At 38.9% G+C, this 23,888-nt stretch overlaps 1 protein-coding gene across 3 annotated transcripts in view; it reads left to right on the top strand.

Annotated features, from left to right (window-relative positions):
- The window catches only part of LOC149074200 (homeobox protein Meis1-like), a 264,678-nt gene that overhangs the window by 106,618 nt on the left and 134,172 nt on the right, over positions 1-23,888 (top strand). For all 3 annotated transcript variants that reach the window (XM_089246885.1, XM_089246883.1, XM_089246884.1), the window contains exon 7: positions 18,140-18,154. In XM_089246885.1, coding sequence (XP_089103011.1) covers positions 18,140-18,154 — 15 coding nt within the window. The remainder of the gene's footprint in view (positions 1-18,139; positions 18,155-23,888) is intronic.

Genomic DNA, 23,888 nt, shown 5'->3' with positions numbered 1-23,888 from the left:
TGTTCTTTCTTATTCCATTTAATCTTGAGTTTTTTCCCTGTACAAAACATCTAGGCATGTCTTGTCCAACAAAACCCAATGCTGAAAGAATAAAGTAACTTATAAAATGAGGCCCTATTTAATTCGATCCAGTAATGAAGTTTATGGCCGCCATTGGGGGGGGGGGTGTGCGACAGGTGAGGTTGGAGCCCTGCGTTTTGGGAGCCGCACTTGAAGCAATACTAATTCCTTTCATACATTCTGGAATTCAGATTTCAGAATTCATTATTTCTTCCTCGATGAAAGAAATAATGAAATCTGAAATGAATTCTGGAATTTTCTGAACTTTTTCATCATTTTTGGAATTCTGAACTTTCGTTATTTTTGGATTTCTGAACTTTCATTATTTTTGGAATTCTGAATTTTCATCAATTTCTGGAATTGTTTCTTACATTTATTCTGAACTTCTATGATTTTCATTTCGTGTATTTTCTAAATATTTTCGATTCTCCTCTCCCACGGAATATTTCAAATTCGGGGCTAAGGGGCCCCGAAATTATCAAGACACCTCTGCCCCCCCCCCCCCCCCCGCTATTATTTTTGCACTGGGCGCCTTTTCTGGTAAGGGTGGCCCTGGGCCAGACCGCGAATAAAGTTAAATAAAAATTTCTTATGAAGACTTTTATACTGCGTATTCTACTTATTTGAACAGAAATGTTACACAATGTATATTTTGAAGATATTTGTTTTTGAAAAAAATCCTACAATCTGAGGCTGTTCAGGGTGGTTACAGTTTAAGCTTATATATAATGAAGACATTTGACCCCCATGTTGGCATGAACCTTTCTTAAAACCTTGGTGTAAATTACCATATACGCCCTCGTTTTTGTGTAGAATAGAAATGCCCAAGGTTTAAAACGTTATGTATAGCCCCATTTGTGCCCTTTAAATTCTTTTTTTATGTTAATATCGAGACACTTTAGAAATTTTTTGCAGTGAAAATTACACGAACTAGCCTGTGTCTCTACTAAATTAGCCGCATCCACGTGGGGAATGGATGGATGGATCATTTACAGGATGCTCATTCATTCTTGGAATATATCAAATGGCTGCCGGGTAGAGGAAAGTTGCACTTTGTCACGCACACATTTTTTTTTTCATAGCCTGCTCCAACACATGCCGATTACGTACTATATCTTAATTATGCAAATACCGCAGGTGTCGACCTTGCGGCTGAAAAATCATGACGTGATCATGCGATTCTTGTGAAAGCTCTTTCAAACAAAAACAAAAAAAGCTTCTTATAGCGTTTTTCTTTTCCTTTAACAGCAGGAATCTGAAGCTTTTCTTCCATAAAAGAACTAGAAGAAACTTTTTTTTTCTTTGTCTGTTTTCTAAACGTGGCCATGTTTTTGTTCGTGTATTTTTTCTTGGTAAATCCTCCCCTGCTCCCAAAATGTCGTTGCTATACTCCCTGCTGAGCCTGAGGTGAGTCTGTCCCTGACCCCTGGCCCTTACTTGTACCTCATTTCAATGCTGTATCCTCTTCAGTGGATTGATCTTTTTCCGTGTCTGCGACTACGGCATCTGAAAAAAATCAACAGAAAATACGAAACTTCGTGCCATGTCTTGCTTCAATATTTTAACGCTATCACTAGAAACGACCGCGAGCAAAACTATGGGATGCCGTAAAGTTCGGAAGCTGGTAACAAACAAACACTAAAAACCTCCCGTTTTTTTTAAATATTGTTTTAACATAGCAAATGGTGAAGACAAAAACAGTTTACAAACTTTGTGGCTGGACAGGGGTATGATAACTACAGACACAGCAACAAGTTCATAAATACCAAGCTTCGCAGGAGTACGACGATATCGTAAACAGAGACGAGCTTATAAATGTTTATTGTTTAAACAGAGGATCGTCTAGTTCTCTACTAACTACAAAAACGATAAGCCGAAAACTTTCTAGGTATTCCTAGCTAAGTAGGTACAAACAAGCTTTCAAACTTGGTTGCCAAGTGTTATAAGATAAAAAGTCACAAAAGCACTTGAGAACTTTGTTGCCGCTGGAATGGCCGGTGGTATTTGCAGCTTTGCTTGTCACTTAGGCTAGTTTTTAAAGCTTGAAAAGTGACTGCCTTTGAAGTACTTTTTTTTTTTTTTTAAAAAGTCATTTTGGTTAAAACGAATGTGATTTTGGATATGGTATAAAATTAGGAAAAATAAACGTTATATTTCATAAATATTTTGGCAAAAAAAGTTTTTATTGAAAATTTTATACGTAAAATTAGCATATTTTTAGTATTTCTACTAGACATTGCACACTAAAAACTGCTACTTGTATCAACATGTTCTTCACACAGATTATTGCTCTGACATTTTTCTGTGTAATGAACTAAAAGTTTTAGAATAATGTAAAAACTTTTTGAGATATAATTGCTTACGTGAAAAGACACATTTTCCGTTAAAAATGCTTGATATTCTCAATTCAAAATCATGTAAATCTAAAAGTTTCAAACATATTGTTTAGTTTTTAGTTCATTTTACAGCCAGTCTGAAATAGTTGGGAAAGTTTGATAGAGATATTTAGAAAAATGCTTGAGCTATGAAGTCTTTCGTGAAGTGAAAGAAAACAAAAAACCACGCAAATCTTCAGAAAACGCATTCAAAGATTTAAATAATTAAATTCGTTTTACTTAAACGGCAGTAACTTACTTCACTTCTAGTTATTGTAGAGAGAAAAACGAAACTGTTTTGGATTCTAGAATAACTGCACGTTCAAATGAACACATAAAATTAATTTCAATTTTTTTTTTTTTCTTTTGCAAAATTTGTCATTTGAACGCAGGCCGTCGCCTTAAGAATGATACGAAGAAACGAAGAAAATCGTATTCACAAGCGTGTAAAAGTGATTCTAACTTACGGAGAAAGGTAGAATTATACATTACTCGACATTAAAGGCTCATCGTCGAATTAATAAGAAATGCATAAGTCTTATTTTGAATTCCTGATCAAAAACACAATCTCCCTTAGTCTTAAATTCTCTCTGATAAAAATTCCTTTCCTCTCTCTCGATTTTTTCTCCATTTTTTTAGTGTGCCGTGCCGTACCTTTCTCCTTTCTTTTTTTTTATCCTCGAGTATCGTTATAGCCTTTTCATGTCACAGGGTGATAACTCTATTAAAGATTCCGAGTTCGTTTCCCGTCCTATTGAAAAGGCCACTCAATTCCGTATTCTTAAAATCCTAATCAAGACCTAACGAACTAAATCGGAAAATAATTAAAGAATTCGCCGTCTTCTTCTTCTCGCTCTTAAATTAAGGCTGAAGAGATTCCGCCATGTCTTAAGGTACATCTATATATATTTTACTTTACTTTTTTTACTTTTGTCTTTTTTTTTTTTTTGGTACCTCTCTTTTGTATCCTTGGATACTTCAGAGTGGAAGGCACATGCCGAGAGGGAAGAACGTGTCACATCAAATTAAGAAAAGACGATAGTAACCTACGAAGGGCCTCAGATACAATTCTTAAAACAATTACAGGAGATGTAGAAGAAGCTCGGTTCTAGGGTTCCACTATTGCCCCCCCCCCCTTTTTCTAAGCTTCTTAAAATTTTCTTTTATGAACGACTTGAATTGTCGAAATATGTGTATTAAACGTAATTTTTCGCAGAAATTGAGTAATGCATACGCATTTCAGAGTTCTTTTTTCTTGTGGGGAAAAGAAATTGTCATTTTTAACTTTTGATCGGGAATCTTTTTTTACGTCGTTGTAGACTGTGCAATGACGTCAGCGGCCGTCACGTCCAACAACTCTTGTAATAATTAATCAAATAAATATGTATGTAATTAGTATTATTGTACTTTTTTTTTGTCGTTCCAGCGTGACGTCGAAACCTGCATGCGTTTCTCGCGATTTTTACCCTCTCAACGTGGTTTGCGACACCATGTACCATTGCAATTTTTGTTCCTCCTGATGCCTACTAACAACCCTCTGAGTTTATCGGTCCATTTACAGAACACCCTGTATATATACTGTATATTTGCATTATGTGTTTATTTGATTTAATCTTTAACGTGTAAATTTCATGAATTATTACTGTTATCATTGTATCTTTCTTTTATATTTTCATTACTTTATTGTATTTTTACGTCCGTGGTGGTTTTGATCATTTTTGGCGCACCACGGTCATTTTCTGCTCACGAGGGCTAATTAGACCGGGACCTACCAGGGCCGTCTCAAGAGCAACATGGGCCCCCGGGCCAAGGGATTTCTCTGAAGCCCTACCTGGAAAATTCTCGAAAATTTCAACCAGTTCTAATTTTTGTGAGGCCCCGGGTGGGCCCATGCGTTAAGACGGCACTGGGACCTACAATTTATTCCCGATTCCGAACGGCAGGCTTGTGTTTTATACTCATCGAGAGGTTGGTGCGCTAACCCCTCGATGGGGGACTCCCTGCGGTAGCATTTTTTTGCTGCGGTCAAGTCACCGTTTTTGTTGTACCCCTGTGTCAGGAAAGTTTTCTGACAAGGATGAACCGGGTATCGAACTCGCGACACCTCTAAACATCCTTTGGTACTTTAGGCGAGTATCTTATCGACCGGGCCACCGGTCTGTAATCAGGCTCAGCCTTCTGAGATGTGCAAATAAATAAAAGGCTCTGGTCAAGAGAGAGAGAGAGAGAGAGAATTCTTCAATATCCATTTTATTATTCTCTTTGTGATGAGTGTGTAATGCCAACAGCAACGATGAGAGCAGATGATCCATATTTCAATACAGCGTTTAAACACATGTTTAAAGCTGAGTAAATAGGTCTTTAAAAAAAGCAAAACAAACATGGCGACCGCCACTACCGTCGCTTACGAAATTCTCCATAATGTCTGGATCGCATTCATTTTTTTTTTGTGAATCCTATCTATCTCATACCTTTTAGCATGGTGAAAAACTATGCTCTAATGGAAATGTCATTAAAATACTAATTAATTATTGATTTATTTCAAATATTTTACGCTTAGTTTTCATTGTATGTGCTATCCTATGATAGTATAAAGTTTTACATGTCTCTGATACTTAATTTTTTGTAAATTTTCAAATAAATGCACCAGAAACAACTTCCGCAAATACAAAAATACCATGACATCAATTTTATTGAATAAAAATCAATTCAGAATGAAGGAAACTGTTCATGAAATGGTGCAGAAGTTTGAGATTTCATTGACTCATTCGTATTTAATTTAAAATTTAAAAATTTTTGAAATTTAAAACTTAGTTTCCTTTATTTTGAATCAATTTTTATTCAATTACATTGATGTCATGGCATTTTATCATGCGTGCAAGTTGTTTTTAATACATTTTTTTGAAAACTTACAAAAAATTAAACATCAGAGATATGTGAAACTTTATACCGGCATAAGATAGCGCATACAATTAGGAACATGTGTAAAATATTTTTGAAATAAACCAATGATTAAATAGCATTTTTAACGATATCCCTATTATAGCAAAGTTTTCCACCATTTTAAAATGTATGAGACCCCTTAAACGGATATTCTAATTAAATTCCAAGAGACCGGAGAATAAGAAATTACTTATTTTATCGAAAAGCCCCTACTTTTCCGAGAAAATTCTTGTTGCCTATGTTATTTGCCTTAATTGCTGGTCGTCTTTGTTCTTTTGTATTTCTTTGTGCGAACTTATTTCTTAAGACATTCCTTTAACATGTTATCCAACGGGAACTATTCAACTTTACCTCTTTTTCAAAAAGGAAAAAAATATAAAAGGCTTTCATTTATTTCTTTATTTTTATTTTATTTCGCCATTTTCTTAAGATTCCGACGAAAAGATAAAGAAAACAAAATTCTTTTCTGTCTCGAAACACAAAAACAAAGCTGAATTTATCACTTTCAGTTATTTATTCGAAAGAATTTACAAAGGAATTTCTTTTTATCAACGGTATCGGCCCCCACCCGCACATCCTGGAGTGGGGCCTCCTGGGCTAAGATCCTCACAGGTTACCGTTCATTCGGGCAAAGTATCTTGGTATTTAATCAGGGGGTTCTACAGTTCGGGGGCCGTAGATATAAGCAAAAAATAAAAAAAATCCCCTCCCCCATCAAAGTGGAAGTCCGGCGCGGGGGGGGGGGGTAAACCGAACACAGCCAGGCTCTGTAGCCGAAGTGATTTCAGCTCTGTGTCCTGAAGGACGTGGCTGTGCCGAAAAATGCCAGCCAATGACCCGGCCGGACGTGTCCTCCCACCCACTCAACTTAATAGAGCAACGTTTCTCAACCTTTGGTCCGCAGCCACACTTTATAATTCAATTCTAACGTTTAATGGAAAAATTATTCAATTGTTGCAATTGATATTAGTAACGTTCATATGGGGTTCAAATAAAAAGTGTAGGTACCTTCATATTTTTACTTTGTCATTCCTCATCGAGAAAAATGCGAGAAATTGCGATCCCCCTAAATACGGGATATTACTAATTGTATTAAATATATGGTAAAATACAGGGCATCGCCAGTTATTGTCAACAATGATACCCTGAGTCGGCAAAATCACCCATTCGTTGTGAAAATTACGGAAATAACGTTGAACCTGACAAATATGTGAGGTGAATATTTAAATTTATAGCGATAGCTATTATCGGATAATAAAAAGTTATAATAATATTGTTTATTCGCGATTTTATTAAATATTACAAATAAGCACCATTAAAAAAGCGTTACATATGCATAAGAAAAAGTCGGAACGAGAAAAAATATATACAGGAATGTCATGTAATACGGGACGCAAATCATTCGTCAAATTATGTTTCAAACATTTTATTGGTCCTTGGGTTCAGAAAGCTTGAGAAACGCTGCAATAGAGTAAGCATCGGCTGACCATATTCGGGAATTCGGGCTTCGATATACGGGACAATGCCAGTTATCACCAAAATGGTGCCAAAAGTAAGCAAAGTTGCCCCTGGTGGAATATCAGAAACTTGTGGGGAAATATCAGAAAAGTCGCCAATCGCAGGAAAGTGCCACTTCAAATTGCAATGAATTCTGGGGGGGGAACATGATAAATATGTGAGATGAATATTTGTATTTGTAGTCGTAATTATCGCAATGTAGTTTTCAAGTTAGGAAGATAATTTTAATCGTTAATTTGAAGAATAAAAAATATAAAGTACAATTTGACTTTATATTTTTTATTCTTCAAATTAACGATTAAAATTGTCTTCGTGAAAAATACGGGAAAAACCGGGACATTTTTGCAAAAAAGGTCAGGACAGACAGAAAAAGAGAAAAAACCGGGACTGTCTCGGGAAATGCGGGGCGCATGGTCACTCCAAATAAACAGGACAGTCAGTATGCAAAAAATCAGAGAGATACGAGTTATAAACAAATGCGCGACATGAAACGTAACGTAATACAATATACAGGGCACAGTCAGTATAAAGTCCGGCAGACAGAAAAATCATATTCGAACGAAAAAAACGTCATTTACTATTTATTATGTGTAAAACGTACCCTTTTTTTCCTGCTTCTTTAAATGGGTTTTTAAGGCCCGGCCTACGTCCAACCCTCAAATCATACTTACAAAAATCCTCATAAAAAGGAAAAGAACAAAAGATTTGGTAATAATAGTTTTGAGGGCCTTAAAATGAGTGGTTTGGAGCCGCGAAAACCACCTCCTCTCGAATTTAATAGTAGGGCCCCCGTTTTTCTTTTCTTTGGTTTTGCAAAGAGATATCATTAGGATTTGCCGCCTCGCTTCATGTTTCCTTCTTCAATCTTTACCATCATTTAGTTGCCGGCACGTGGCAACACCATTAAAAGATACGCTTGGCCAATCTCTTTTTTTTTTTTTTTTTTTTTTTTTTTGTCTTTTTCTTTGTCGGACTGATATTGTCGGGACACACGCCATTACCATTTTAGTAGTCTTAATGTTATTGCTGGACGAATTGTGGATTTGATTACCTTCCCCGCGGAAGACACTGTCAATTAGATTCCTATCGCAATTTGATAGTGTCCGCATGAGACTTTCGATTTTTTTTTTTTGGAAGTTGTGTGGTCAGTGCAATGTTTCTCAACCGGGGTTTATATGGCCCCCTTGCGGTCGTGAGATACTCCAAGGGGCCGCAGATGAGAATCAAGAAGGGGAGCCGTGGCAGGTTTCTAAATGGAGGCCATAATGAGCTGGGAAAAAAATCAGATATAAAGAAATTAAACTGCAAATGAAATAGAGTTAGGGAAAGTTTGACTACTTTCAGAATGAAGCGGAACTGCCCACAGAACCAGAACTGTCTTAACACATGCGCTCACTCAAACACAGCCCGGAGACTTGAATGTGTAGAAGGGCCCCTAGGATATACTGATATCTGATACTATTTTTTTTCTAGAGCAATTAGTAAATTTATAGACAGATACTCCCAGCAAACGGGAGTGTGCTGATGCTGCTAAAATGACCCTGCATAGAACCAGGGCCGTCTTAAAAGTATCATGGATCCCTAGGCTGTGATTTTTCTGAGGCCCTATCTGACACATTTACATGCTTACTCCCGAAAATTTCAACTACATCCAATTTTCGTGAGGACTCGGGTCGTGCACGGGTGGGCCCATACGTTAAGACAGCACTGCTTATAATATGAGCCCATCAAGGTATGGCCCTGATGTCAATATGGGGAATCTTACATGATGAGATTTGCTACCATGATTTGCGGAAGTAAGTAAATACTGTTGTTTCAAGCTGAAGTTTTACTCGAGGGCCCATGGAGGTAACACGGCAACTGCATAGACTCCCCTTCCCTCCCACACACACAGAAACCCTCACTAAATGAGAGGGTAACCTCACTCATTAATTTTTTTTGTTCAATATCAATTTGCTCAAAAAAATCATCAATTCAATAATAAGAAGGGTCTCCCTCCTTGAGGGGGGGGGATGGGGTGGATAAGATAAGGAGGCCACAAGAAAAAATAATATGATTCAAAGGAGGTCATGGGCGAAAAAAGTTAAAAAACATTGGGTTGGTGCACCAACCAAGTTTTTCAGGTCTGAAAAAAATGGGTGCTCCTTCCAGAAATCTTGGCCAAGGGTCCTGGTTCTGATTTTGATAGACCCTGACAGGAACGATTTGGAGTCGCGACGACCGTCTATGCTGGGCATCTTGAATTTGTTCATCATGAGCACCGCATTCACTCACTGTAGCATCGAAAGAGTACTCGATGCTTGTGTTTGGCTCAGTACTCGAAAAATGTACTGATTGAATCTTCAGTTAAACGCCAATTTTCAAGTCTGTCTTCAAGCTTTTTCCGAATCGCGAGCACCGTGTATACTAGGCATTTTCAACCTGTTGGTCGCGAGCACCGTAGCACTTCCCAGAACACTTAATAACGATCAATATTCGACTCAATATTGATTAGTCAACAGCCGCGGCCCGGTAGGAATGATGTCATGGTCCAGTACCGGGCCGCGGCCCGGCGGTTGAGAAACACTGCTCTAGAGTGTTTCAAGGAGTACCGAGTAACAGTTTCATGGTGCTATTCTTAGTAATAAAAACTATTAAATCACATCAATAGCGACAGACTGAAATGTAAATGTCATAAAAGATCATGGAAACCGCAACCGTGCTTGGGTTCAAGTGCTAGCCGAGAGTATGGATGTGTTGTCCAATCGTTAGGTATCGGATCCAAACTTCACTGTAGCCAGCACGAGATGTCCTATTCTCAAAAATTGACATCAATCGACTTAGACTGATATATCGCAGCTTTGAATTTTGGTATCGCAGACTTGAGTTCTAAATAACGCGATCAACTGTCCTTGACCCGAGTCCAAAGACATCGAATACATATTCGTAACAGATATAATTGCAAGTGGCAAAAAAAGGACTATAAATATTATAGTCCTTATTAGGTCACACAACTTGAAAGAAACGAATCAAGAGGTCTCTCACTTTCTCGTAAATTACACGAAGGTCATCACAACCCACACGCACTTCTTGACCAACAAAGACTTCTTTATCCGCCACTTTCTTTTTCCGTTTTGGTCACTTGACTCTTCAATACGATTCCTCGTCACTTCTTTCTTCTTTTTCCTCATTTGAAGGATCACATTTTTGTTGATATACCGTATATACATGGTTGAGTCACATTATTGTGACCACCTGTATCCTTTGAAATAAACTGATGATGATATAAGCGTCACGAGCTGGATGGTGTAAATAGAAGGTGGACAACATTCTGGAAATTTAGCCTCAACATATCTTTGGCAAATCTCAGACAAGAAACACCGCAACTATCGGCTAAAAAACACAAGCTGGAGATAGCATGATACGAACGCCAGAACTCTGCCGTCGTTCTTATCCCGTTGCCAAGATCATTCCAAGCATAGATTTGTGACAGAGCCTGGAAAGCAGTTGAAGATGGCAGCGATGTTGTCTGGGGAAATGTTATGAATATCTTGCATTGAGGCTTATGAAACTTCAAGAACGTCACGTGGCCTACGGAGCATGACTATAACTTTCGAATACGTACTATTGGCCATCTTCTGTTTGGAGAAGGGTTGAATACTTGATCGGTCTAATTTTATGTTGCATGGAATTTGATAGCTGCTGCCGTATAATGCGGGAAATCTTGGCGATGAAGCTAGACATACAAAGTGAGAAGTGATCGAGAGTTCTGTCTTGACTTACCTCCTCACAGGGGTATCTTACCGTAAATTGTCTTAAGACGATATGCCCGAGTCCTGCCCACTCATGGTTGGTTGGCAAATCTCAGAAAATAAATGCCGCAACCAATGCTAAAAGAACATCAACTGGAGATGTAACGCTACTGTCTGAGAAAATGCTATGTCTAAGGTCTTTTCCGAAGGGCCCTTTCAACCGTTAGGAATCCATCTCACAGGTGATGTACATTCATGTTAATTGTCATCCCTTGGAGAGTATGGGATCTTCCGGAACGGTCGTGCATCTAATAATGTCTGAAAATTGTTCGAGGATCATGACTAAAACTTCCCTTTTTGTCTCAATTTTCTCTCAGACTCACACACGATCGAGTGCATTTTGGACCAACCCAACCTTTTTCTTTTTAAACCGAGCACAACTCAGGTCTATCGCCATAGGCAATTTACTACCTAGTGAGTTGTGCCGGAAGTTTAAGTGTGTGTACCTAATAGTCTGAGTGCGTATCTAGTATTGTGTTTAAGTTTTCAGTGCTGCCATCTATATTTCAGAAGTGAAGTGGGTGAAGTGTAATGTCTGAATATTCGTACTGTTTGTAGGTCTGTTCCTCTGTGTGACGAGACTTTTTAACGGGGAGATCAGCTCGCATTTGCGCCTCGCAGTTGGGAACCACAGAAAACCAACTTGGACCAACCCAACCAACGGTTTCCGACTCCATAAGCTGGTTTTACACCCGCGGCGCTAAAACGCTCAGAAGAGCTGAAAACCCGGTTTTTGATTGTGGCTGAGATGATTCTGCCGTCAAAAACCGGTTTTCACTTGACTCAAAGCGGCGTAGCATTGCAGGTGTGTAGATCCATCGCATAAATTTCCAGCGTAGGAATCCACTCGGGATCCAGATACAGTAGACTCTCGCTGATCCGGCACATATCAAACTAGGGTGTGCCGGATTATCGAAATCGTAAGATTAGTGGAAGTTGATTGAAGGAGCCTATTTAAAAATAATATAAACTTCTCACAGATATGCAGTGACACGTTTTACTTCTACCATGATTCGAAGAAAACCCACCTAAAAACGATGGATTACTAGACTGGCCAAATTAGCGCTGGACCGGATTATCGAGAGTCTAATACACTTCAGAAAACCATCCACGTGTCATTATTTTTCTAGACAAATCTGGCTGCTATTGGTCACATTAATCACATTTGACTGCGTAAATACCGCTTCCATAGTGTTTATCATAACGCCGGGTAAAGACCTACCACTCTACGCGATGCCGCGCTGTTTAAAAACCAGTTTTGGATGGAAAAATCGTCACAATAATCTCAGCCACGCCTCAAAAACCGGTTTTTTAATGGCTCGGATTGGCATAGCGTTGCGGGTATGTGTGGAACCGGCTTAATATTTGAAATATATTTCTCACAAAAATAGAAAAAATTTGCGATATTTATTTCTAGTACCTCTGGGGCAAGCGCGAAATTTCTCCACCTTTTTTTTAAAAATAAATTTATATATTTTGAAATTGGTAAGCGGCTTATAATATATAGTGCAAAAAAATGGGAACTTCACCTCTATTTTTTTCCGGGTCCTTCCCCCCCCCTTTTTTTAGAAAGACGGAAATATTTTCTGGGAACGTGAAACGGGGCTTTAATTTCCTAGTTGCATGGGCGGCTTTTTCATAATAATTTTTTTTTTTTCGGGGAGCTCAGGTTTTTGACAGGTCTTGTCAAACTACGAATTTATGTCAAGGAATAAAAAAAACGCGAAAGATTCTTCACTTGGGAATTTTTTTTATATATTATTATTCCATCCGCCATCTTTTGCACCTCGTCCTCCATTTTTTCCCCCTTTTTTGGTGCCTCGAGGGTGCAAATTCGAAATTATCGCACCGTTTCACACAAAAAAGGAGCGCTCTCTCTTCTCTCTTCCTCACTATATATATATATATATATATATATATATATATATATTCTCCTGACATATCCAATATGTTTTTAGACTTTTTAATGCAGGAAAATGTAAAAAATATTTCGCGTTTTTCTCGTATTATTAGTCTCAAAACTTTGATAGGTTTCGTTTCATGCCCATAGATTTTTGTTGTTTTTTGAATTCTGTTTCTATGTCACTCTCTTTTGGTCGCTCATATACTTCAACACTCTCTAGATCACATTTTTCGTTTCTCGCTCTCTAGATCACATTTTTGTAGTCACTCACATGCTTGCGCACTCTCTAGATAACTATTTTCGTCGTTCACTGTCGTCCTTTGCTTTCTTGTTCACTCTTTTGGTCATTCCCATACACGACATTCTTTTGGTCACTCACTCACCTGCTTGCGCAATGTTTTGGTCATTCACATGCTTGCGCACTCCCTAGTTCACCCTTTTGGTCATTCACTCTGACCTGGTTCCTCATTCTCTAGGTAACTCTTTCGGCCATTCCCATGTTTTGGTCACTCACATGGTTGGGCACTTTCTAAGTCACTCCTTTGGTCACACACTGACTTTGTCTCTCGCTCTCTACGACATTCTTTTGGTTGCTAACATACTTGCGAAATTTTTTGGTTACTCTCATGCAGCCGCGGATCCAGAGCAATAAATGTCCCGTATTTGACGGGACAAAAACCATTATTTTTCACTGTATTTCTGGCTCTTGGGATGGCGTACAATCATCCCTCTGAATTCGCGCCTATTCACATGCTCAGGGCCGTAAGTAAGAGTTTTGCCGCCCGGGGCAAACATTATAGTGCCGCCTCCACAACTTCAAAATGCGATGATTTTATAACACACACACGGTGTTCTTTGTTCCTACCTAAAACTGCCGCCCCCCCTAAATTCTGTGTCCCTGGGCAGTTACCCCCCCTAGTTCTGGCCCTGCACATGCTTGCGCATAGTTTTGGTCACTCACATGCTTAAGCACAGTTTTGGTCCCTCACATGCTTGCACGCTTTTTCGGTCACTCGCATACTCGCACCCCCCCCCCCGAGCCGAGACCATGCTGCATTTTTGAATTGAAAAAAAACGTAAACTCCTCTCCTCCCCCCCCCCCCCCCCCATGAAAAAATCCCGCGCAAGCTTCTGCCCATGATCAACTCTACATCATACATGCGCAACCTTTAGCACGGGGCATCTGATGTGGCCTGTGACCTCAAACCTAATTTTGTAAAAATGAACTAAGTGACACACATAAACAGGCCACTTAAGTGACGAGCGGCACACATTTCCAGATCACTTGCTTGACCTCTGGCACGGTTCCAGACCACTCAAGTGGCCCGCGGCATATTTACAGATCAATTAAGGGATCCGCGGTGCAATTCCACATCACTTAAATGAACCTCACCCCCGGTACATTCCCAGATCACTTGGATGACTTGCGATCAGGTTCCAGAGCAGTTATGTCACATTTAGTGGCCTACAGAAGCTGTAGTTCACAAAATGTGACCCACGGCACATTTACAGATGACTTAAGTGGCCAGCTGCCCTGTCCCAGATCACTTAATTAATTTGCCCGCAACCCGTTTTAAATCAATGAAGTGGCCCGCACATTGCAAGGTTGAGCAACCTTGATTTACATCGTTGATGGTATAATTCGATACAGTCGAATCCCGTTACAACGAACTCCAAGAGACCGGAGAAATCACTTCGTTATAGAGGAATTTCAGATTTTTGCATTGTTCCTATGTAAACGTATCTGGGGGGGGGGGGGGGTTAGAAAAACGTCAAAAGGAGATTTTCGCTATAACGGTATTCGACTGTATATATATATATATATGTTGATCTATATTAGACAACGTGACTACTACTTTGTATGCATTTTTGTTCTAATTAGAACCAAACAAACAGGCACCCTTTTTTTTCGGCTTCGTACCAGAGACACTTACTTTGTTATTCAGTTTTTTCCCCCTCTGCTCTGGTTAAGTTTTTGGCAGATCGGGTGCCGCTTTTTGCGGCTCTTTAAGTGCCTCTCTCCGTGACTCCCCCCCCCCCCTTCTCTCATTTGGGGGGGAAAAAATGTTGTACAAAGAGTTCTTTTGTCTTTAGAGTGAAAATCGTCTTCTTCCAGTCCAGTCTTAAGGTTTGGAAATGAGACGTGAAATGCCTCGTCGACGTCGAAACTCAACCCCAGACGCTTCTTCTTAACCCCCCCCCCCCCGTTCTTTTTTACCATGTTTACCATGTTGTGTGAATCATGGAGCCTCAGATGTTACATAAGAGCCTTAAAATACATACACAGTAACGGATTGAGTCCTCTTCTTAGTAAAAGAACCAGTAGCTAACGCGTTACGCTCGGTTTAAGTACGACGTGTGAAGGGACAAAATCACTATATAGATGGCGCGAAATTACTTCTCTCTGCCAATCACCTTCGTTTCCGGCTGGATTAATTAATTACTCCACGTCGTCTTTTGTATGCGCGATCGACCGAACCATTCTCGGCGTGAATTTTCGGTTCTGGTACAAAAAGTAGCCTATGGACTACACCAGGGTTATAAAACCTTTTGAGTCAACTACTTCACCAAACACCAACTCCGGCCATATCGCTATATTGCAATTTACTGCCATTAATGAGACGGGTTGGAAATGAAGACGCTGTCTACTTTCTTTCTTTCAAACTGAGCGCAAACTGAGGTCTATCAGCACCAATGGGCGATTTGCTACTTAGTGAATTGTGCCGGAAGCAGTGATGGTAACCTCTTCCAGCAAAATTTCCCAACTTTTCTCCGATTTTTGAATTCGAATATCTCCGCGATTTTGCTGGCCTCAGAATAGACAGGGCAGGAACTTCCTAATTAGAAATAAGAAGACAAGGGGACTGCATAAAAATTTATATTTGTTTTATTTTGTAACGCACTGTATTTTCACTCTCAAAACCAGTACAAAATAGTTTCTGAACACATTCCGATCATTTTTTAAATTGGAACCATACCTCTATGATGGACGGTTCATGAGTCAAAGGCCGCATTAGCACTTACAGGACACCCTGTATATATAGGTTAGACACAAATATACTCACCTCGCGTATTTGTCAAACATAATTTTTTTTGGTGAGTTGCATTTTGACTTGCAGCGCCCATCATTTTCCGTGACTGGCAATTTTTCAGCAATTTAGTGATAGTTGGCAACTTTAATTGCTTTGACAACTTTTTTGGCTGTAATTGATAACTTTATTTGCCTTGCATAAATTTTTTTTGGCTGCGATTGTCAACTTTCCTTGAAATCGACAATTTCTTTGGCTGCAACTGGCTAACTTTACTTGCCTTTGAGAATTTTTGCAGCTGTAGCTGACAACTTTACATGACTTTGACATATATATATATGTATATAGTGGATCCCGCTTATAATGTTTTTCAAAAAATCGCCATGAAAAAACGTTGTAAGCGAGAAAACGCTTTAAACGGGAAATCTTAATGAGAATTTGTTAGAGTTAGAACCACGAAAATAAGTTGTACTAAGCGGGAAAACGTTCTAAGTGGTAACGTTAAAAGCGGGACCAACTGTATATATGTTACGGTAATGTGAGAAATCGGTTATTATGCCTAATAACCGAATTTATCATACTTACCGTAACATTATATCCCTACGTATGTTTATAAGTTGTTGAGGGTGTGAGAGGTATCGAGAAGCAGATCCAGAAAAAAAAACGGGATTTGCTCCGGGTTCTCGTGGATTTCCAGGAGGGCTTATATATTTTCCTTGTGTTCCAGGACGAAGCTCCCGTTTTCTTCCCCCTCTCTACCCTCCCTCCTCACGTATACCCCCACCCGGTTCTTTTTCCCAGACAATGACAAATTACCGGGGATTTGGGGCTGCATTAAACCGACTGCCATGCTTACGTTTTCCCGTTTTTTTTCCCTTCCAGATCTGGGTTGTCGCAATCAGTTTAAATCGCCAAAAACACGATTAATTGCCAATTCCTTTTTTTTAAAAAAAAGAGCAAATTAATTATACTTCTGATGGCGTATTTTGTGATTAATTCTTCGATTGGTTAATTAATTTATTAACTTGAAATAGGCGGTACATTTGAAAACGTCTGGAATCCATTTTGGATTTTTTTCCCCATCCATTCTGGAATTATTTCTATCCTAAATTCTGAATTTTCATTCATTCTGTGCATTCTTGTAATACCATGTCATTTCGGATACTGACTTTTCTTTAAAATTACTGTACACCAAAACATGGCTGAAATGGTACTGAAACGTACCTTTGGGGGCTGATGATGGCTGGTTAACAACCGAAATTATTGTCAAAGGCATGTAAAGTTGCAATTTGCAGCCAAAATCGTTGTCAAAGGCAAGTGAAGTTAACAGCTACAGTAGAAAAAAATTCTCACAGGCAAAAAAATGCAAATACAAACACAAAGGTCACAACAAGTAAATTGCCCAATGAGGTGGTGGCTATAAAAAGATTCCCATAAAAAATATGGATGCCAAATATAACCAAAAGTTTCCGGTTACAGACGAAAAAATTCTCAAAGGCAAGTAAAGTTGCCAGTTACAGCGAATTTTTTTTTCCATAAAGGTAAGTGAAGTTACCAGTTACAATCGAAATAATTGTCACAAAAGGCATGTAAAATTGTTAGTTACAGCCAAAAACACTGTCGAAGGCAATTGAAGTTGTCAGCCACCGCCGTAAAAATTCTCAAAGGTAAGGAAAAGGAAATACAAACACAAAGGCCACAACAGTTAAATTGTCCAATGAGGCGGCTGTAAAAAGATTCCCAAAAATATATAGATGTCTAATATAACCAAGAGTTGCCGATTACAGCCAAAAAAAAGTGTCAAAGGCAAGTAAAGTTGCCAGTTGCAGCTAAAACAAATGTCGAAGGGAAGAAAAGTTGCCAATTACAGCAAAAAAATTGTCAAAGGTAAGTGAAATTACCAACTATCACTAAAATTGCTGAAAAATCGCCAGTCACGGAAAACGATGGGTACCCTACTGCCAAGTCAAGATATAATTCACTAAAAAGAGTTTGACATGTATGTGAGATGGATATATATTTATATGACTGGCCTATTGTTAATTATGATAGATTAATAAATATCATAATATAATTAATAATCCATGAAAATAATCTCAATTCTTGATTTAAAAAATTCAACTGAGCCTTGTTGAAATAAGGGGAAAAACGGGACATTTTGTAAAAATGTTGGTACAGCCAAAATTACGGGAATATCCCGTAAAATACAGTTTATATGTGGCCACTCTCTATATCCACGTTTCTAGTGGCAGAAATACCGGATATCAGGCCCGCGGACTGAAAAGGTTGTGCACCCCTGGCCTAGGGCTCCCTATACAAAATTAAACGTACTTCTAATGACTTATTTTGTGATTGATTCTTCGATTGGTTAATGAATTTACAGGTATAACTCGAAGTAGGCTGTATATTTGAAAATATTTTCTTTTTATGGAAAATAACATGAAAATGAGTAATTTAGTTTTTTTACGTATATTATTAATTACGAAAGAATTTTAATTAATTTTTTTCTCTATTTTTCAGATGTCTCGACTTACGGTAAGAATATATTTCAATTTATTCATTTATTTAAAAACCAATATGTTTCTTGTATTGTTGCTCAGTCTTTCATGGTTTGATGGTGAAATACAGTCAAACATACACACACACACACTCACTCACACTCTGTTATAATGACATTGCAGATTCCACGAAATTTGGTCGTTATAACCGAGGCTGACATTTTCAAGACCTTTTGACGAAAAATGTAATCAGGCGAAATGAAAAATATATACTGAGCATGAAGTGTTATTTCATTTCATCAAATTATGTTGACCATATTTGATCGAGAAAAATGCGGGAAATGCGTGTGTGGAGATAATTCATACGCGACATACTTGATTCTCACCAAACATGTGGCCAATAGTCGGTGAAATCGCCAAATATTGCTTATGAGTCACCCATGGCGAGAAATACATTGCTACAGCAAGTCTGCTAAAATGCATTTTACGGTGGAAAATTGAACATGATCCAATATGTGAGATGAAAATTTATAATACACGTGCTCAACCCCATGCACCACGATTTCAAACTTAATTTTGTAAAAAAATGGACTAAATAGCACAGTCCCAGATCACTTGAGTGTCCTGCGGCACAGTTCCAAATCCCTCAAGCGGCAAACGACATATTTTCAGAACACTTGAGGGACCCTTGCAGTTCCACATCACTGAAGCGGAGCACAACACGTTTTCAGATAACTTTAGTATCTCACGGCACATTTACAGATCTCAAGTAACTTGTGGTGCTGTTCCAGATCACTTAGTGGCCCGCGACACGTTTTCAAATCAATGAAATGGCCCGCACTCTCCTAAAGGTTGAACACCTAAGGTCTAATTATTTATTTGAACCCATAATACCCATAAACAATAAGTTTTCATTTAACAAATTTCATCATTTCCCATTCCCAGATCATTTAATTAATGATCATTTAAGTGGCCCGTGGCCCATTTATAGATCACTTGAAGGACCTCTGGGGCTGTTTTAGATCACTTAAGTCTTCCTCGATACATTCCCAGATCAGTTGAGTTACCCACGACGTATTTCAAATCACTTGAGTGAACAGCGTCGCAGTTCCAGATCAATTAAGTGGTTTTTACATGAATTTACAGTACGTTTTTACATGAATGAAGTAGCCCGCACTGCCTAGGTCGAACACACTTGCTGTCTTTGGAAATCAGCCCAGACGCCCAATTAGCGACGAGGTGTCGTTACAACCGAAGTCGTGATCAGGGCTGCCCTTACCAGACGCGGGGCCAAGAGCGTCTCAACAGTTTCGGGGGCACCAAATATTTTTAGACACCCACCTTTGCCCCCGATTTTATATATTCTTTAGGGTAGGAAAATTGTCATATATTAATTCAGAATGGACAAGAATCCTGAAAAATATCAATACAAAAAAATTTATACACATAATTAAACCTAAATTAACACAAAAATTGATGCAAATAAAAAAATTTCAGAATTAACTTTATAAAAAAAAAATTCCAAAATTGATGAAATTTCGGAATTAGTGCAAGAATTATTTTAAGAATTTGTGAAAGCCTCCAGAGTAATTTACCGTGAGTACGGGACCTCACAAAACAGAGGGGGGGCCCAGTGCGACCGCACCAGTCATAGACCCCTAAAGGGCGGCTCTAGTCGTTATAACCGAGTTTGACCGTATTTCTGGTTCGTTTTTCTTTTAAAGATTTTTGGAAACATTCTTTCCACGCGTGGGGAAGGTAAAATATGCGAACAATGTATTATGCAAATCAGCAAATTCCTCTTTTTATGGTATATTCGTGCTTGCTCTTCAGCCAATGATGATGCTTTGAAGCGCGTTAAATGAGGGGCAAAGCGGGAGAGAGCGAGAGAGTCATTCCGTCCAAAAACCTACTTAATTGGGTCCCAGGAGAGGTGGAGCCTGGGATCGCAATCCATGGATTCGATCCTCTTTTTCCTTAGCTTGTATGTTGCATGTATCGTTTGAGAGAATCCCCCCCTTCACTCTCCAGAAGAATCTCCGGTTTCCGTGTTTTGTTGTTGTTGCTGCTGATTCTCCCGGACCAAGCCAAGAACGTGGCGGTGGTGTGGTAGTGTGGTATTCCTTTTATTTCCAGTTCAGGAATTAGTGGCCAGTAGTAAAGGATAAAGGTTTGCGTTTTGGGTAAGGAACAGACCAGACCTGGCAGAAGGGAGGGGGGAGGGGCTGTTCCGGGACTGAGGGTTTTTTTTATTTTATTTTTCCAACGTCCCAGTGGTCATTACGGGACTACAGATTTGTCTGCTTTTCCCCGCGATTAGGGGGAAAAGTGTGGTTTTTCGTCTGGTAGTTGTGTTTGGGAAATCGTTGATGATGGCCTGGGCTTGGGCCTGGCTTTTCTTTTACTCTTGCCCAATTACGTTCATATATTTAGTCTCCCTCTCTCGTTAACTTGGACTGGGAATATCCAAGTACAGAGAGTTCAATTTTAAAATTATACTACAGGTGAATATACGTACGTCTGGGCCAGACTTGGGCAGGTGCGAAGCGTGCTGGCCAGAGCCGCCCTTACGGGGGTGCGACAGGTGCCGTCACACCGAGTCCCATGTTCTGGGCAGCCATGTGCTTACGGTAGAAATAATTTCTTTCATAGATTCTGAATCTTCATCAACTCATGAATTATGTATTTTCATCTAGAAAGAAATGATTCTGGAATTAATTCTTTCTTTCATAAATTCTGAATTTCCATCAATTCTGGAATTGTGGATTTTCATCAGTTATTCTAAGTTATATTTAAATTATCAAAATTATTTCATTTATTCAGAATTTTCATGGGTGCTGGAATTATTTTTCATGTATTATTCTGAATTGTTATGGATGTTGACATTATCTCTTTCATGTATTCTGAATTTTCATGGGTGTGTTAGAATTATTTCTTCCATTTGTTCTGAAATTTTTTGAATTTATGATTCTCCTACCCACAGAATATATAAAATCGGAGCTAAGGGGCAAAATTTTTGAGATGCCTATGGCCCCGCTATTAATTTCAGACCGGGCTGTGCGTTTGGTAAGGGCAGTGGCCCTGCTGCTGGCAAAATTTTTGAACATTTCCCGAACAAGCCAGAACTGTGGCGAAACATTTTTGAACATGTTCAGCAACATTGTTCCTAGTCTGGACGAGAAACTTCACGTTTTCATAGATGCAAAGGATCCCGCTTATAACGTTTTTCAAAAAACTGTCATAAAAAATGAAAACGTTGTGAGCAGGAAAACGCTTTAAACGGGCAATTGACAATTACTAAGAGTTTGGACAACAAAAAAATAAGTCGTACTAAGCGGGAAAACGCTCTAAATCGGAACGTTATAAGCGGGATCGACTATATTAAGTGCGGTACAACCTTAAATTGAACGTTTGTGATATCGCAAATTTCTAGTTTGGATGAAAAGAACCTTGCTGTGAGACAAGAATCCTATTCTGGAGTAGACAATTCTTTCCGGACTGGTTGGATTTCTTTCAGGAATGTCCCACTGATGCTCTTCGTGCCACACTGTGTACTTCTATTTTTTTGGTTCCCTGGGTATACATACATTCCTTTATTCTCTTTCCCACCTCGGCTATATTTTCCCCCGTCAGTTTCTTGGAGTGTTTACCCACAGTTCTTCAAGGTCAACAGTATTTTTCCGCGCCTATCAGAAAAAGAACTCTTTCGGTTCATGTTTTTCAATGTAAATTGAACTCTTTCATGCTCTTATTTTTCCCCGATAAACCGAAAAATGTAAAGATTCTAACCGTAAAAATTCTAGAAAAATTCTGATCGACTCTGGAGCAGCGTGTCTAAACCTTTCCGAATCCAAGGACCAGTAAAATGCCTAAAACAAGTCAACGGACCACAAAACTACAACGGGCTTGTCTCCCGTATTTAACGGTGCTGTTGGAATAGCCCGATTTATTAATGCTATATTACATGCAGTTTTATACAATTTTATACAGTTGTCCCGTTTCTTTTTTTAATGAAGCTTATTTAAATTTGGAACGCTTACTAAACTCGTGAATGAAGATGGTTTTTATAGCTTATAAACCATATTTTGATAAGTATGGCTATGGAACTGTATTTGAATTCACAGTAATTTCCAGTAATCTTACATTTCCTAATCATTTGTAATTTTTCAGCAATTTTAGCAACAATTGTTTGAGTTCGCCGACTTATGGCTAAGTTTTTGGTGACATTTGATGATGTCCCGTATTTTGCCGTATTTAAGATATCCTTCCCGCGTCAAATCAAAACGAGGGCTGGAAGTTGCTGGTCGTCCCGTGTTTACGGGACTCAAGTGCGTACGTAGTAGACGAAAAGTGCATTGCAATATTTTTTCAGAAATTATTGGGGGATTCAGCCCCCTTAAAAAATTTATTGGGAGGCTCTCTCAAATGGCCTCAGCCCTTAGGTTCCAGCACCTATGCCTGGGGTGACCACGGATATAGATGTCTCACCTTCATTTCCCACCCTACTCCACTGGTTTGAAATTACCGTATGCCGATACGAGTTGAGTGCAGTGAAGTAGTAGTCAAATTCGGTTGTAACGACACCTCAGTTATAACGTCATTAATTAGTAGTATTGGCTGATCTCCATGAAGAATAATGTGTTTTAGTAAATTTTACTTATAACGTCGATGAAAATACCACGAACTAGGATATGACGACACATTTTTCGTCGTTTAATGGCGTTTCTGATACCTAACGATGGAAAAAAGGATTTTTAAGAAATTTGGGGGTGCTCTCTGATGTGCTCCTAATTAACATGACCCGTATACGGGACATTACTGTATTTTTCCGTAATTTCGCCTTTCCCGACATTTTCCGTTACAAGAATGTCCCGTTTCAGCTGGTTTTTTTGGACCAAATTTATTATAATTTATCAATCATTACTAGATATGATATATATATCACATCCATATATTTGTTATGGCCATCTTTTTCTCAGCACGCAATTTATAAGTTGTGTAACATGACTTTATATTCATTTCACTTAATATTAATATTCTTTCCATGTTAATCCTTTCCCCACCCCCGTGAAATACATTTTAAATCACTGCTTGTCTTCTAGTACTGTATTTCTCGCCAAGGGTTAGTCGTTAGCCATATTTGGCGATTTCTTTGGCAGTTGGTAATATTTTCAGCGAAAGAATCGGAGATATCTCGTATTTATGACCCGTTTTTTCTCTCGATCAAATATGGTCATCCTAGTTAGGACCGTAACTAGGATTTGAGCCGCCCGGGGCAAACATGATTTGGCTGCCCCCCCCCCCCCCACATGATAATTTTATAACACAGTGTTCTTTGTTCCCACCTAAAACTGCCGCCCCCTAAATTTTTCCCCCTGGGGCAGTTGCCCCCCTTCCCTCTAGTTCCGGTCGTGACCCTAGTCATAATGAAGTAACAGCTTATTGCACAGCATTTGACTGCATCTGATTATATCTTTTTACGAAAAAAGGTCCCGGAAACAGCAACTTCGTGTGTAACGACACGTCGTTTATGTGAAATTTACTGCGTGACCAGGATTCTACTACAAGACGTTCTTGAATTTTCACATATTTTTTGCCTTTCCGAAATTCCGACCCACAAAAATTATCTCATTTTTTAAACGAAGCTTATTTGAATTCATAATCTGTACTAAAATCGATAATGAAGATAGCTTGGCCCTCGATGTCATTTTATGTGGCCCGCGACGGCAAACTTAATTTTGTAAAAATGAACTAAGTGACAGGTAAACATC

The sequence above is a fragment of the Pholcus phalangioides genome, unplaced genomic scaffold (genome assembly GCF_987345545.1).
Source record: "Pholcus phalangioides strain wild (caught in Gottingen) unplaced genomic scaffold, Ppha-v1.0 ptg000017l_1, whole genome shotgun sequence".
NCBI lineage: Eukaryota > Metazoa > Arthropoda > Arachnida > Araneae > Pholcidae > Pholcus > Pholcus phalangioides.
This window is presented reverse-complemented; position numbering and strand designations above follow the sequence as displayed.